The sequence below is a fragment of the Vigna radiata genome, chromosome 7, assembly GCF_000741045.1.
Source record: "Vigna radiata var. radiata cultivar VC1973A chromosome 7, Vradiata_ver6, whole genome shotgun sequence".
NCBI lineage: Eukaryota > Viridiplantae > Streptophyta > Magnoliopsida > Fabales > Fabaceae > Vigna > Vigna radiata.
The window spans coordinates 45600722-45617883 of record NC_028357.1 but is presented as its reverse complement, the minus strand read 5'-3'; the positions used below and the strand labels follow the sequence as shown (position 1 = coordinate 45617883).

The window sequence follows — 17162 nt, the reverse complement described above, 5'->3', positions numbered from 1 at the left end:
CTTGTGTAATAGAAGAACGTCTAAGAGAAAATGCCAAGTGTATCCACTGCAATTTTCTTCTTGACATGGTTAGAGTTGTTAACATTTCCGACAAAATGCCGCAAAGCTACATTCACAATTGGCAACAGTGGAATCCGTTTCCGTTAAAAATCGAAATCAACCCTATATGGTTTATGAAGCTCATTAAGATTCAGATCCAACATGAAGATAAATAAATTGAAGGCATGAATCTCTAAAGCATAAAAAAGGGGAACAAAGGAAGACGCTTTTTCCCTTTTAATAAACTACTGTATTCATTAATACAAACATGATTACAGAATTACAATAATCCAAAGGAAGATGATTTTTTCCCCGTGAAACTCCACAAATATATGCCTAGAAAGAAAGTTAAATCAAAAGGTTGAGCCATTGAACCCAAAGAATGAGCGCTGCATCAGAAAACGAATATGATGAGGATAGCAAGTATTGAACATAAAAGTTGAGACTATGTATGACATTCATGGTATCGACGGGAAGCTATTTCTTGACTCATAAATGTGCTTCAGAAAATTCAAAAGAATAAAGAAAAAGAGATAGAAATAACTTCTTTACGAGACAAAACAATACAAGGAATAGAGAAGCATATTAGGGCATGATAAAGTTAACAAAGATCTTTTTTTTTTCGGATAAAAAAACATATTTACTCTTATTGTGAACACAAATAGGTAGGTTTTCTCTTGAATCTATAAATCTGTGTTATTGAATTGAAATGAATTATATCAATACAAATGAAAAAATGCGAAAAGAAACTGCCCTACTATGCTTAAATTCATGGGGCGGTTACCTAACAAGATGAGAACTAGATTTTAGCTCCCTCCCTCCCTAAAGAATCGGTCAGCAGATAAATAAACCACAAATCTCAAAAACGGAACATAAATCTTCTAACAAACCCTCCGTAAACTAAATGCTTAGGAAAGCTTTTAGTTAATTTATGACGCTTCCGCCGAACTCAACATACTTTTGATATTCCCAAATTGCTCCAATTGAAGTAGTTTAATCATTATATCAACTACTTGATTCTAAGTGTTGCAGTAGCTCTGCTTGATCCTTAGGATCTCTTAAGAAATAAAATCTAACATCAATATGTTTACTTCTACTATGAAATACTGGATTTTCATATAACTTAATAGCTGAATTATTATTACATAGAACCAGGATGTGTTTCTGTTCTTTAAAATCAATAGTCTCCAAAATTCTCATGATGCAAATGCATTGGCATGCACATGATGTAGCAGCTATGTGTTCTAATTTTGTGGTGGATAATATCAATCTGCTGCTTCTTGGAATACCATTATATTGCTCCAGTCCCTAATGAGAATACAAATCCTAACATGCTTTTCCTATCATCTATGCCTCTAGTAAAATCACTATCTGGATAAGCCACCAATGTTGTGTCTTCTCCTTTGTTGTAGAAAATTCCAAATTCCGTAGTCCGTCAGGTCTGGTTGTAGTTAAATCCATAAGGCTTCCAACTACTTGCTTGAAATAGTAGCCTTAGTTCCTGCATCATTTCTAGACAATTTGGTTCCTCAAATAATGAAACCTTCTATGCATACTTTCTTTGGCATATGAAAATTCCATGTGCACTCTGATAGAATTTCAATTCCCAGAAAATACCTCATCTACCCTAAGTCAGTCTTATCAAATAACAACATCATAGAATTCTTAAAATCATTACACACTTCTATCATTTCTAGTATAAATTAAATCATCCACATATACACTAACAATTAGAATTTTATCTCCCCCAGCTGATTTTGTAAACAATGTATGTTCACAAAAACACCTTTCAAAGCCATTGTGTAAGAAATATGCTTATATTTTGTTGTACCATGCTCTAGGTACTTATACACTTTCTCTTCTTGTCCCTTCTTTATAAATCCAGCTGGTTGTTGTACATATATATCTTCCTTCAGCTTCCCATGAAAAAATGTGCTTTTCACATCCAACTGAAATATGATCCAGCCATTCTGTGCAGCCATTGAAAGTATTATACTGATGGTGTCTAGCTTGGCAATTGGTGCAATGTAATTCACTCCATAGTGTTGTGCATAGCCTTTTGTTATTAGTCATGCTTTAATCAATTTCTCCATTTTCCTTGAGTCTGGTCTTGAATATCCATTTCACTCTAATCGGCTTCACTTCTTTTGGCACATTAGTCAACTCCTACGTTTGATTTTTCTCTATTGCCCCAATTTCTTTCACCATTGCATCTCGTCACTTCTTTCTGTTAACTGCCTCTTAAAATGTCACTGAATCAATTTTTGTTACTAGCATAGCACTAGTATTGTTGCTATTACATAGACTTTCACCTTCTTCGTAGTCTGTCATCCACACAGGTTTTCTTCTATTCCTTCAACTGGAATCTCAAGTACTGGAGTGTAAGGTCCGTTCCTGATATTTGTTCCAATACTTTGTACCTCTGTTCTCTGCTGCTCTTCACCGTCTGACTCATCTCTAGACCGTATGTCATTGTTGTTGTCTTCTCTGTAAATTGCTTGATAGAGATAATTTTTTTTCTTTAATTCCTTGAGTTGTTGTTCTTACATCCATATGATATCTACTTTTGAGGCATTCGCCTTGTCTGGTACAACATCAATCCCATGTTCCACCAAGTACCAATACTCCTTGGAACGAAGGTGTATTTGATTGATTCAGCCATTTCTAAATGATGCCTCTAAACACTCAAAGTGCACTGGTGTATCACTCTCCCAACCCAGTTTTCTTCCTGTGCAGAACTCTCCAGGTGCTTCACTCTCACTCACAAAATAATTTCTGGTTCAAGCCCGAAGGAGCTGATACCAAATTGTGAACACAAATAGGTAAGGTTTTCTCTTGAATCTGTAAATCTCTCTGTGTTATTGAATTGAAAGAATTAGGTTTAAACCTCTTTTTGGTCCCTAAGTTATAAGCGGATGTTCAGTTTAGTTCCCGTTTTTAAAAATGTAAATCTTTGGTCCCTAAGTTATAAAAAATGTATCAAATGAGTCATTTTTTGACTTGAAATACTGTTTTTGGTTGTTTCTTAACAACTGCTACATCTTTAGATTGCTCTGATTTGTTTCTTAATAATAAGAGCACTTTAAGATTGCTCTTTGTACTTTGACCATGAACATAAAAAAAGGACTCATTTGATACATTTTTTATAACTTAGGAATCAAAGGTTTACATTTTTAAAAGCTGGGACTAAACTGAACATCCACTCATAACTTAGTGACCAAAAAGAGGTTTAAACCAAAGAATTACATCAATATAAATGAAAAATGTGAAAAAAAACTGTCCCACTATGCCTAAATTCATGGGGCTGTTACCTAACAAGATGAGAACTAGATTTTAACTCCCTCTCTCCCTAAAGAATCGGTCAGCAGATTATTTTTTATTTAATCATAAATAAATCACTAATCTCAAGAAAAGAAAACATAAATCTGCAAACTCTTACTACAGACAAATATGGCTAAACAACATCCAATACAATTTCTACTTAAACAACTTGTGTTGTGTTATTAGCATCGCGTTCCCTGAAAAATAGCACTAATTCAATTCCAGTTTTTGCTTCCTCCAACAAACATTCTAAGAATCTCTATAGATTTGCATGGGTACAAAACAAACCTCTATGTTTAAAGAACCAAAAGAGCTTCAATATGTTATGTCAGCGAATTAAAGAAGATAGATGAACGAAATCACTTCACACCACACAGAAATATTTCAAAAGTCCAGACAATACCAAACAGTGGTAACCATTATCAGTTAGCAATATTCTCAGAAGCACACATGTCAACATCGAACAAAGCGGCAATTTACCTGAACGTCATAAAACTTGATATAAAATCGGGAACTGTCAATATAAAGCTTAGTTTGAAGAATTTCTGCAATGGTAGAACTCAATTTTCCATTTACACTCGGACCAAGGCCCCCAATTGAGATCAATTCTCCATAAGCAGCCGGCTCTTCAGTTCCAGCAAATTCAATGGGCACTCCCCCATTCACCAAAATCATCACATACTGAAATACAGTCCCGCATACGAAAAAAGACACAAAAAGCCAAGTCAAATGATACTAAACATAATGTAGCAAAACAATTATTCAACTGTGGAACATCAAATTACCGAAAAACTAAACAGGAAAATCAGACAGCACTTCTGTCCAGTCTTCAAGGTAAATAGTATCCTTAATAAATTTCATGCCATGGGTTAGGTAAAGTTTTGATATTTTTACAGAGTAATTGATCAAACAAGTGGTGAACAGTGTTGAAAGAGAGTGTGTAAAAGGAAAGAATAGAGGATAGAAGTTGACTTAACGGATTCTGGTTTTCCAATTATCTTTGCAACAGCTTTTGTGGCATCTCTGAGGATATCAGAAGCAACGACGGCGTCAACAGGCACATTTGTGAAGAGATTCAAAGTAGGCATTGCTGCAATACGCACCAGTTAGTGGCTTTGGGATAACTTATCTCTCTGATATGAACATCATTTCTTCACTCCACTATATTTTATATATATATATATATATATATATATATATATATATATATATAAATCACCAACTAATTTCGAACCAGCGTTAAATATATTTTTATCCATTAATATTTCAATTTTTTTTTCTATTTCAGTTTGCATGAATTTCTTTATACTCAGTTAAAAAATCTTATTTATCTTATTCTTATTTCTTTTTTCAAAATATACTCTTTTTTTTTTCTTTATCCCAGTAATACGTGGTGTTGTGTTTTATAATTAAACTTATTATAAAAATATATTTTTGTTTCCTTTAAAATTGAATATTATAATTTAAATATTTAAATATAATAACCAGTATTAATTGTTTATGTATCAGTGATAATTCCAATTAATACTCGACAGTGTCTATAATATAATACTAATCTCAACAATGTCTCTTATATAATTTTAAGTTGGGTAACCAAATAAAAATAAGAAAATGTTAAGACATTATTACTAAACCAAGTTTTAAAATTTGAAATTTCTTATATCTATAGTGTTTTATTGCATTAAACTGGGAATATTTAATAAACAAGCTCATTAATAAAAACTTTTTCATACTGTACGGAATTTAAAGTTTCAATATATAAAATCGAAAATATTGTATTTTTGACTAAATAATTTTTATTTTCAAGTATTTAAAGTGACTGGAAAAAATACTTCATAATTTCAAAAACAAGGTTTCGCTGGGTACTTGATCTGAACCATTAGATTTGTCCAATGATAGACTGGAAAAATCTATACTATAGAAGTTTGCAGGAGAGGATCCGGTTGGACAGTAACCGCTATAGTAAAATCTATAGCCGGTTAAACACATCCACAACTAAACCAATGATAGGTGGATGTAAGAATAGTTAGCATTCCAAGGATAAAATAAAATATAGATCCCATAATTATATTTTAATTCAATGCACATTTACACTACAAAACTAAACATCCTCCTGAAAATGGTTAATATTTCATTACATTTTCTATGGCACTGCTCAACTCTCGGCCACATCAAAGATTACCAAATTACATATGGCACTTACTCACCCTAATCAGGCCCAATTAGAAACAGTTTGGCTCAAAACGAAGTCATTGTGAGACGGCAATTCAAAGTCTGAAAGTACTATAGCCTCCTCCTAGACCAGAAGATCCATAACCGCTGTAGGGTTGCGACAAGGAAGATGACGAATAAGACGAACTGCCCAGCTGAGCGTAAGAAGACCTCAGACCTGAATCTAACCTGCTGCTGTAATTACTAGCCACAGGTTCTTTGTGATTACTTATAACTTCCTGTAACACAACACATCTCTATCAGTATATAACCATACAAAGTAGTCTACAGGCACTCCAAAAAAAATCCGATGTATGGGTAAAGTCTAAAACAAAAACTATATGGACAGTATTTTAAATACCCACTTATTGAAGCTACCAATATATATATATATATATATATATATATATATATATATATATATATATATATATATATATATATATATATATAGAGAGAGAGAGAGAGAGAGAGAGAGAGACCAATAAAACTGTACAACTTATTTAACTTTGTTTTATTAAAAGATCGTATCTATTTCCACTAACACTTTATCATACAATTTTATTTTCGTTATACTTTAAAATTCATTATTTGTGTTTATATTTCGAAGAACTTATAAAGATTAATTTCATTTAAAATTAAAAAGATGTATATTTTTTTCGTAGTGGGACAGGTAATGGGGGCAATTTTTCTTTTAAATGGAAGTGTCCCGAATAGGCACACCATTGTCATCCCTCCTAAGTCTATTCTTTGGGTATGAATTCGATCGGTGATGGCTATTATCCAATAAAAAATCACTAATCAGCATGAAAATTGAATGAATGAAACATGCAGCGGAAAACCAGAAATGAACTATGGTTGTAATCATGCAAACTCTTTATTCCACGATTAGTAAAACAGTCCTAAAGAGGAGGCAGCCAGGATATAATAAATACAATGTGTTTGCAACACAATTTAAAAGTAATACATAGAAACTGAGGAGTCTGATAATTTCATTTGATAATAAATGAATTTATAAAAAAATCAAGAATAAAGATGAATTTCTCACATCTTATGCACAATCCCATCACCCAAAAACGGATTGATTTGTTCATGTCTAGTAAGGGAAACCCAACTAATACACATCCAATCGCAATCGTGTGTACCTTAAAGAAAATCATGCAATGGTCATATGTTTTAACTTGCGACTATTTGATAGATTTAGATCTACCCACTTAATGCTCTAGATTAGTTTGTAAATGATTTTACGAAAATAGAAAACTGACTTCTTTTTCCTCCTTCCACCCCCTACCAACATTTAATGAACAAGAATACCAAACTAAGCAAACCATCTCCATTTTTTTCATGTTCTACTTTCCCTCTTAATAAGAATAGATTAAATTCACCTTTGTCTCATTTCTCAGTTTCTTTTAATGTTCTTCAATTATCCAATCAAGTGATCTAATTGTAAGTAGAATAATTGTTTCAGCCAACATGAAGAATGGATATTGTTAACCAAGCATTTTAACTAGTGAAGACTTAATGCCGACAAAAAGTGACCGACTATACAATGAATATGTTAAGAGGAATCCTCTATATACATCTAAACTTAAAGAAAATGTACGACCAAACACAGAAACCCATTACATATCTGTCATACAAAAGTAACAGGACCACAAAAGCATGACTTCCATAGGCCTAACTCTCGTACCTGAATCAATTGTTGTGCTGTCTGAACCTGAGATGAGGTGCCTTTTATTTCCACAATGATTTCATCAGGCACCCGGCTCTCCTGCACGGTCAATATAGCTCCACTGGTGCGGCGAATGTAATCAATATTAGTCCCTTGTATACCAATTATGTCCTCTGCGTAGGACAGTGGTATTTGCATTGTTTGTATTACCTAATAAGTGGAAACAGTAAATGAAGGTGGCAGTTACCATCACCGTCGTACACTAAAATAAAAAAATACAAAGAATGATTTATATAAGCAAATATGTAGAAGGCCTTTGGTTTAAAAGCTTCACAGTAAAGTGACAAAAATCATACAGTATGAGTCACTTTAAAAGCTTGGCCCTCAGCCAGATCATCATGAGAATAATAGGTACAAAAGTACACGTATAACAAATCAGAAATTAATGTACCTTGATTTAAAATCTGGACAACACGAATCAACATGTATAAAAGCTCTTACATAAAAAACTAGTAATAATGGTTATTTTTTGGCTAAATTACCTATTTGGTTCCTCTATTTATTTGATTCAATTTAGTCTATATTTTAATAAAAAGGTTTAACACTGAAAGGCAGTAATTTGCTGCCCTTTCGTTTAATTGGGATCAACACTGTTAGTTTTGTGATTATTTATATGGGTGGTTAAAAACTGTCATTATATTTGCTATTATTTAACCATTTGAAAAAACAAATATAATTACGAAAAACAATATTATTTCACTGATGCTTCTTCCTCTTCCGCCTCAACACGACACCACACATGAAAACTCATCATCTCACAGATAAGTGAAACCCCAAGCTCAACACTTTCTACTACCTCAGCTTGATAGAAATCAGCATAGAACAAGAATGAAGGGGAAGAGAGCAGTGAGTGGGTTTTGGGGTTTGGTTGTAAATGGGGGCTAGGGGAAAAGATATGCTGGCATTTTGGCTGCCCCCTGTTTGAGTATATTATTCTGTATAAACCTATGGTCACACGGATATCAACTGACAGCGGCCTCTCTGTTTATAAGGATGATTACACACAGCTGTCAACCGACAACTGCCTTTCTGTTGTTTGTTAGGATGGTTACAGAGATGTCAATTGACAGCTGTAGTTCTATTATAAGTTTGTCATGTTGAACCTTGCAGTGCTAGATAGTTAGTTAGAATAAGCCATGTATATAAGTATCTTTTGTAACAAATTTCTAACAACTCTCTCATGAATGAATTCAAAGTGTATCTCCTTTAATTCTATTGTATCAATTTAATAACCTCCCATCATCATTGTGTTGCGATTTGTAAACTATGAAGTGAAAGTTACAGATAGAAGGGTTTCAAACATTTTTTAGTTTTACTTTTAAGCTACATTTAATGTATTTTATGTTTTATTTTTAATTATAATAATAATGTTTTGAATTTAAAAAACCACCAGTAATTGTAAGCAAAACTGTCATAAATCACAAGACAAACAGTGCAAGTTCAATCCAACAGATGGTCTGTGGTACAGTCATTTTTTAAATTATGGAACTGAATTGAACCTTCTAGTAAAAGAGACACTGAAATAAATCAAATAAATACAGGGACTAAGTAATTTAGCCTTAATTATTTTAGACAGATGGAAAAAAGAAAAAAAAAACAATGGTATTGACAGGTTTCAAAGGAAATTGCCCAATCAAATAGAACATTGATATTTGTGGATGCTTGAAATTACTAACCGTGGTAACAATAGGAGGAGCACTGGAACGACCGAGTGCTGAAGAGCGAAGACTAGAAAGTGAAGAATCTTGACCATATACTGACATTGTGGAAGGAGGGAGCAATGAATCCAAATGGCTTTCACGGTCAGCAAACAGAGAATCCCTTTTTGATGAAAGAGGAATGTCATTTGCAATGCTAGGCTGTGAAGCACTATGCAGTGATGGTTTGTCAGCCCAAGTAGTATCTACTTGCCGCTCTTGGGAGATTGTTGCATTGTACTTGAACAAAATAAACATACATCTTAGTTTAAGTACATGATATTCACCATGGGAACTAAATAAAATAGCAGTAAAAGTAAATGATACATACTGGTATTGGTAGTTTCAGCATAATTGAAAAATATGAAACTTACACTTTTCTCAAATAAGGGAAGAACACTGGGGTCAACCAAAAACTTCCTCAGGTGCCCAACTACTGCTTCAAGAGCCTTAAGGACCTTCATGGCTTCTCCCTGTAGCTCAACAATCCTCTCATCCGAAGCAGCATAAAAGGGAACCTCATCTATCAGGAAAATGATTTGGCTTCAAAATCACTTCCAACGTTGAACAAAGAAATACATTGAAAGAAAACCAATAAAAAGCTCTTTCTCCTTAGGATCACAAATGTTAAAAATGACAACAATAGCTACTGGAAAAGGCTCCTCTAAAGTGAGATTGCCTTTAAATTAAGCAAGGACGAAGGGATTCTTGAATTTCAATGACCTCAGACCACAGTGAACTTTGAATAAAGGTTATGAATATATCTTTAGTTCATTTAGATTCTAGCCAATATTTAAATGCTAAAACACTGAAAAGATAAAACCACCTCATCTCAAGAATCATCCATAGAAGCTAGGTAAACCAAATGTCATGCCAGGAATTAAATATATGATTCAGCACACTTTATATGACATCAGTCAATATAAGGAAGGATAAGTAAAATAAAAGGATGCTATCAAGACGGGAAGAAAATCATACATGACATATGCAACATTATCAGATAACAGGGACAGCAGGCCCACCTCCAGATAGTACTCTAACAGATGCACTGGTATTTTCTTGTATAGATTTGATTAATGAACCCTGCTTTCCAATCAAATTGATAGCCTGCGTTGAGGCCACCAATAAACGAACAGAACAAAACGCAAGCCCTGCTGCTTTATTCTCGCCATCAATTTCAGACAACCCGGAGATACGTTTAAAAATCCTTATGACAGCATCCATTGCAGGAGAAAGTGGTGTCTCTGGCTCTTCCTTCCCTGATATGAGTACCTAAAGACAAAATTCAAACCATATAATGACAATACAGAACTAGATACACAAATAAAAAAACTCAACATCGTTATAATGTGCATGTGAAAAGATTATTCCGAACTGAACAGACACGGTGGCCTCACTTATAATTCAAATAAAAAAACATTGGAACCTAAGCAATGTGACAATAGTACATACGGCCATACCACCCAGACGCCTTTTCCGGGGGATTACTAACCGTGGTCCCAGAGATTCAAACTCTAACACTACAGGTGAAGTTACAACCATTGATACCACGACTATCATGTGCATCGCATTAGCATGCACAAACTCAACAGAGAAACCACCCCACAAATACTATAACACACTCCCAGTAACTATACCTGGATCGAAAAAGCATCGTAAAATTAATGAAACTAGAATAAAAATGTAGGTTGGAAGCTAAGAAAAATAACGCAACGAGCTGAAACCAACACACCAGCACAGAGAATCCAACTTGTAACCTCCAGGTAGTGAAAATAAAAATCCATACTAGTACTGTACAAGCAGTACTCAAATATTCAGTGAGAAATGACGGAACCTAACAAAACCTAGCAAAAAATATAAACGAAGAAACCCTAGAAATGAAATAGGACACACTCACGATTCGATCGGGCGTGCCAACCGCACCGTCGAGGACTCGAATGCGAGCTTTCGTTTCCTCGCAAGTCTTCTTGATGAGCTCCCCCTTGCGGCCAATGATGCTTCCGACTTTGAGGACCGGAACGATGAGCCGGAACACGCAGAGGCCGGGCCATCCCGGCCACCGCTTCTCGGCCGAGACCTCGGAAGTGGGATCGTCGGCGGTGGTGGAGGGAGGTTCGGCGGGGTCGGGATTGTCCGATAGCAGGGGATTGGCTGTGCCGTTTTGGATTGGGTCGAGGGTGGCCATTGAAGAAGAAAGATGGAAGTTAGGGTTTATGGGGTTGGTTCGTTGATTCGTTGGGTTCAGGTTTTCTCTTGTGTCTACGGAAGCTCTCAATTTGTTAACACTACTACTTACTAACTACCACCTCAAGTTTATTCTTCTATTCCCTCTATAAACCGCCATTCCTCACGTGCTCCTCGTGTGATCTCCTTCTTTATAAAGTTGCTATCGACATAGCCTGAGCCCAAGACCAAACACATTTTAAATTTTGTACATCTGTGGTCAACTCTAACAGTGATGACTTCACATCGGAATGTTATGATAATATTACATAATTATAATGTCGTGATATAATGCATCCATTCAATTCTCAACTTATAAATTATGATATTTGTTCAAAGTGTTACTTCAATTTATATCATATATTACTTATGCGAAATAAAATTTAAAAATATTTTTTTTGTATTATTTAAAAAATGTTTATGTGTGATTGATTTAAATAATGTGTTAAAAGGGTCATTAAAGACTTATTGATCTTTCTGCACTAAAATGAATTCGATGTTGTACAACGGTAGTAAACATTTTTAAATGCATTTGTTTTACAAGGAGAAGTTTGCATAATTTCATATTACTTAATTTTGAATTCTAGCTAATAAATTTATTAAAATACCTGGTGAAAATGAAAATTTCAGTTACTGTTTAAATTTTAAATCCAAACCAGCCATTTTACCATCAAGTATTTTAAATTCTTATAGAGATCAATTAGTCTTTTAGTTTTCTTAATCCAAAACTGATGTACAGCTAAAAGAAAGATGTGCTTAGCGTAAACACATTTATCTCTTAAAAATTAAATAAATTAAATCAATCTGATAAAACTAAAATCAGTTGATGGAATTACGTGAGAAAAACAAACTAGACAGAAAAAAAAAAGTGTTTGCAATTAAAAAAAATGCATTATCAAATGAATCGTTTAATTGTGAACTATTTTCAATGAAGATTTAATTATCTCCCAAATTCAAGATGACCTACAAAGTTTTAGCCCAATCCAAAATCAATCTCGAGGCCCAAATTGCAGAAGAGAAACTACTCGAAACTACACGCCTAGTATAGAATAAGGCTTACTTTTTGTACCGATTTTTTACCTGTTCATACTCTCAGTTTTGTTTTTATAAAACATACCTATGGTGTTTTACATACATAGGTTGAGTTCTTAATGTTTGCTTGGGATGGTGTGAATGAGTAAAAAGAGAAAATATTTAGATAAAAGAAAAGTTGAATAAGTTTCTTTGTTATTAATATGTTTATATTACTATTACTATTACTTGTTATTTTAAATATTATTTATTGATTTTTTTTTTCTACTTTAGTAGTTTATTGTTCAAATTCTAATTCCAACAATAGAATTAAGGATGTCGCTTGTAGATCTATTTTTTACGAATCGATCTTTTTTTTTATGTCCTGAAATTAAACTTTTTGCTATAAGTGTATACATTCTAGAATTTACTTCCAAAAGTTTTATTTCTTAATACATTTGAGTAAAGCTTCTAAGTATATATTTTATTTCGGGATGAATCTTGCAAAAGAATGTATGTATCTGTGTTAGAAATTACACTTCGTAAAAGAGAATGTCAGGTTTCAAATAATGTTAATAATCTCACCAAACTTCGTTAAAAAAAAGGAAGAAATGATATAGAAAGAAAAAAAAAATAGTGTTAAACTTTCATTTCTTCATTTGGACCTTAAAGAATATTTTCTTTTATAAAATGACAAAAAATAAATGTCTGATCTCAAACAACCCGATAGATTATAAGAAAAAAAAGTATAATACTATATTAAAAAATAAAATTTAATTTTAATTCAAAATCAACACATTAATTTAAAAAAATAAATTTAATATTCATTCATATTTATAATTTAATATTTATAACAAGTATAAACTCTTATAAATATGTATGAAATTGTTAATGTTTTTATCTTTAAAAATAGAGTAGAAAGAGTATTTAAACCATGTTTTAGGATAGGTTATCATGGAAGACTTAAGGGATTAAATCTTCAATTATCGGTCTTGGTTTTATTTTTAAAAACAAAGTAGAAAGTGTAGTAAAAATGTATTGTTGTTTTATTTTTAAAAGCAAAGTAGAAAGTGTAGTAAAAATGTATTGCGTAAGTCTCCCAGGATACAACAGGGACTTCTCGAAAAAATATTCAAGGATCACAGAGCTAACAAGATAGANGATACAACAGGGACTTCTCGAAAAAATATTCAAGGATCACAGAGCTAACAAGATAGAGTTTATACCTAGGATAACTTTTGGAAGAGGAAGAGAGAATGAAAGGAAAAAGATAATTTTTAGAAGAGGAAAATAAGAAAGAAGAATGAGAGAAGATTTATTCCGGATGTGTTTTAGAATGGAGAAAGAGTTCTCTATTTATAGAGCTAAGAAAGAATAAAATAAATAAAATAAATTAAAACCAATCAATGATTTTAACATTGTAAAATTAATTGACATTAAAAAATTTGAATGTTGACATATTACTGAGTGATTGAATGTTCAATTATTAGTCTCACCAATTATTAGTCTCAAAGTGATCTTCATTGTTTTGATCCTAAATCTCTCAAATGACATTGTTAGAATTCATTACCATATAACTAAGATGTTATCTCCATTAAAATTTGTCCGTTTCGTTTTTATCTTTAAAAAGACATTTCTAAAAGGAGAAAAAAATATTTATATTACGGTTAACCTTAACTTCAAAATAATGTAAAATTAATGGTTATGGTAGGAAGAAAAATGTTTACAAAATGTTAAATTAGACAATAAAATAATTGGTTACATGAATAAAGTATATTTGTAATAGGAATAAAAAACAAGTAGTAACTAAAAACTTGTTATTCTTTATGTTTGGTCTGAGTCTGCTAAGAGTGATATTTGGGTTTTGAATGTTTTAAACCAAGTTGCTATTTGTCCCTCTCCAAGAGTATATATGAAACAACAACTCTAGAAGCATTTAGAGGTGAGATGTGTCATATAATTAAAGGAGCAATGAAGACTGTGTCCATGCTTGTGAAGAACTTGTGGAAGGATGGAATATATGGTCCCCAACATGCGTCCTTTTTTTTAGCATCTTCTTTGTTTTGTTGATCAACTAGCTCTCCTACAAGACAGTGACACCAACCTTCTAAACCCCTTTCCTTCTCCTATACTTTCAAAACAACCCCTCTCTTCCAAGGACCTTTCAATTCTCAAACCATGCATACATAACCATCCAGTAATTAATATCAGTACTTTCTGTCAAAAATAATATCAGTTTTCTGTTATTTCATCTGTCGGCAACTTGCTCTTTCATTTCAACTTTCTATAAGCTTTGCCTAAACACAACAAAGAACAACTAATAAAGTTTCATGTGTTTGCATTTTTTAAGGATTATTTAGCAGTTACGTGTTCACTTCAATCTATGGTATCAATTATTTCTACACTGTTACATCAATTATGATTGTTATTATATGCATAATAAATGGGCAATGGTACGTAGTTCCATTAGCTTAAAAGTATGAAATCCGAAAAATCAGATTATGCTAAGCTGTGGCTACCTACAATCCACTCGTTGAAAGGATTATGTAAGTTGAGGATAATATTTTGATAACATGAAACTAATTACATATATGTAGAATCACATGTTTTCATGAAATCTCTACCTTATATTATATCTTACACTTCATAGCTTATCCATTTTCAATGGCTCTCCAATCTCCAACTCATTCCCTTCCTACGATAACATGCTGCCAAATATCAACTCTCACTCCATCACATGACTACCTATTTCAAAATAACTTTCTTTGGAATTATTCTACTCTTCTGTTTTTTTATGAAACTATATAAATATGTTATTTAAACATGCATAATGTTTTTTTTTCTATCTCTGATACAAATACATTATGGATTCAAACCGAATATTCTGGCATATTTTTGTCGTAATTTAAGTGAAAATAAAATTGCTATATGATGGTAATTATATCTAATTTTAAGAGTAATTTACAGGATTTAATAATTTGTGCAATAATATATGTGAAAAATTGTAAGATGGAAAACGTTTTCTTCAATTTTATTCCTTAGAAGATTTGGAAATATTTATAGAACATATAAAATTAATTTGAAAAATATTAGCTTCGACAGGAAATATACAATCAGATATTTTTCTCCAAAATATCTTAATCAGAAAAAGACATTCGACTCCTAAAATGCAAACAAAAAGATGCAGCATTCAATCTTTTATTATATACGAAATCTAAAATACTATTTTACATACGAAAGGAAAGTTTTACACGCTCTTTATATTAAGTATATTTTTTAAGAAAATACGTTTATAAGTAACATTTGTTTGTGCAATTTAATAAAATAGTAAATTTGTCATCTTTGTCACATCACTCTGTATATAAATCGTAATTACTAAGAAAATAATATATGCATCTAAAAGTTTGGTCATAAGTAAACTTCTTAACGCCAAGATTATAAATAAAATGTATATTCTAATGTACAATAAATATTTAATTTGTGATAAAAATATTTTATTCACATTCTGTTTTAATAATACTGTTGAATTTTAATGTAATGGTGAGGATAAAACTGATTCAGTGTTTGAATCAATATTTGTTTTGTTGAATGTGTTCGTATTGAATCTAGAGTTCTTTGATCCAATAGTTATTTTTTATTATTTTTTATCTCTTACACTTGTTCATTAAGAGGTTATTAATTTCCTATTTGAAATAATATATTGATTTGTGTTGTGCTCTTTCGATTTTAAATGTATTTTTACTGATTTAACTTGAAAAAAATAAAGGAAGTTGTATTGATAATAATTATATAAATTTTGAATTGTTTGGTTCAACAATTTAAGAAGAATAATCAAATTATTATATTGATTAATTAGTATATAAATTATAATTTATATTTCATTTTACGCAATTTTAATTAATTGTATTCTGTGTTGATCTTTATGTGTATGTTAGAATATGGAGATTTTGTATCAGAGTTTCATTTTATGTCACCTCAACATCAATGTAAAATGTTGTTAAAATTTTATAAAATATAAAAGATGATGATTATTACTATTCAATTATATTAAAATAATTTTTTTTTTAAATGGAATAACATCATATACATATAAAAGTGAGTTTTACATGCATTCATAATAACTAATTTTAATCTTGTATCTATAAAACATAAATATGGATCGGAGTTAGATTAATTTTACCATGTATAAGTAACAATTATGAAAGAGGGTGAACGTGTTTATGTCATTCGCTTAATATAACTCGAAGTGTATAAAACGAAGTAATAATGAGGTGTCTTTGTGTGCCTAGTAACCATCGTTTACGACTAGGACTATTTGGATAGTTAATCTCATTCACTTTCGTAACTAGTGCTAGTGTCGACACAACATGATGATTTCGTCGTTGGTGTTCTTTCTGATCTCTTTTCCTATGCCCCTACCATACTCTGACTTAGTAGTTTCCACCGTTTGTCCAAGGTTGAGCCCTGGATTTTTTTTGGCCTTTTAATGATGTCTTTATATAAACTATTATGGTTTCCTAAGCTTTTAACGAATGCTTGAAACTGTCGTGATTTCATGACTTTTGATGACGTCTAAAATAACATTTGTTAAAATAGTTACAACTAATATTCCAACCAATAGTGAAAGAATTGTTTTTTTTAATAATTTGAATCTTTTTATTCTTTAAAATTGGTTTCAAAACATATTCAATCAATTAACACATGGATGGTAGAATGTTTAGCTTTTGGAACCTTTACAATTATCAAGATGCTAAAAAATGATGAAAGAAATAACAAGAAACACAAAGTTTTATACTAGTTTGATTATTTAAGAATCCACATCCAGTTTCTAGATTCCTTAGCTAGAATTCCACAAAAAAATATCAAGAGTTACAAGATTTGCCTATGTAAAACCTACACTCTATATATACGACAACTTGAAATACTCT

The 17162-nt window shown here is 31.9% G+C and overlaps 2 protein-coding genes across 3 annotated transcripts; both read right to left on the bottom strand.

Moving 5' to 3' along the window:
• Window positions 1-231: 231 nt before the first annotated feature.
• LOC106765688 (macrophage migration inhibitory factor homolog) lies at window positions 232-4523 on the bottom strand. Of its 2 annotated transcripts, none has more exons than XM_014650385.2 (3): window positions 4338-4520; window positions 3841-4041; window positions 232-428 (listed from the first exon to the last, which is right to left on the bottom strand). In XM_014650385.2, the coding sequence occupies exons 1-3, from the start codon at window positions 4446-4448 to the stop codon at window positions 393-395; spliced, it is 348 nt and encodes a 115-aa protein (XP_014505871.1). In that variant the 5' UTR covers window positions 4449-4520; the 3' UTR covers window positions 232-392. The 2 variants fall into 2 exon arrangements, with proteins under 2 accessions (XP_014505871.1, XP_022639645.1); XM_022783924.1 differs by lacking the exon at window positions 232-428 and adding an exon at window positions 442-2834 and having other exon boundaries at window positions 4338-4523.
• Window positions 4524-5401: 878 nt separating this feature from the next.
• On the bottom strand, window positions 5402-11363 carry LOC106765622 (RNA-binding KH domain-containing protein PEPPER). The gene is made up of 6 exons (XM_014650308.2): window positions 10898-11363; window positions 10023-10272; window positions 9375-9523; window positions 8980-9240; window positions 7262-7453; window positions 5402-5810 (listed from the first exon to the last, which is right to left on the bottom strand). The coding sequence occupies exons 1-6, from the start codon at window positions 11183-11185 to the stop codon at window positions 5628-5630; spliced, it is 1323 nt and encodes a 440-aa protein (XP_014505794.1). The 5' UTR covers window positions 11186-11363; the 3' UTR covers window positions 5402-5627.
• Between the last annotated feature and the right edge of the window lie 5799 nt (window positions 11364-17162).

What these genes read in the sequence shown, in the direction of transcription:
- LOC106765622 (XM_014650308.2), bottom strand. Translation starts at nt 11,185, where the DNA reads ATGGCCACCCTCGACCCAATCCAAAACGGCACAGCCAATCCCCTGCTA. An exon ending in CTCCTCCTATTGTTACCACG is followed by an intron (nt 7,454 to 8,979) that starts GTTAGTAATTTC and finishes TCCACTTATTAG; the next exon opens with GTAATACAAACAATGCAAAT. An exon ending in CAGCACAACAATTGATTCAG is followed by an intron (nt 5,811 to 7,261) that starts GTACGAGAGTTA and finishes GTTGTGTTACAG; the next exon opens with GAAGTTATAAGTAATCACAA.
- LOC106765688 (XM_014650385.2), bottom strand. Translation starts at nt 4,448, where the DNA reads ATGCCTACTTTGAATCTCTTCACAAATGTGCCTGTTGACGCCGTCGTT. An exon ending in TAATTGGAAAACCAGAATCC is followed by an intron (nt 4,042 to 4,337) that starts GTTAAGTCAACT and finishes ACTGTATTTCAG; the next exon opens with TATGTGATGATTTTGGTGAA. An exon ending in TCAAGTTTTATGACGTTCAG is followed by an intron (nt 429 to 3,840) that starts GTAAATTGCCGC and finishes TTTCTGATGCAG; the next exon opens with CGCTCATTCTTTGGGTTCAA.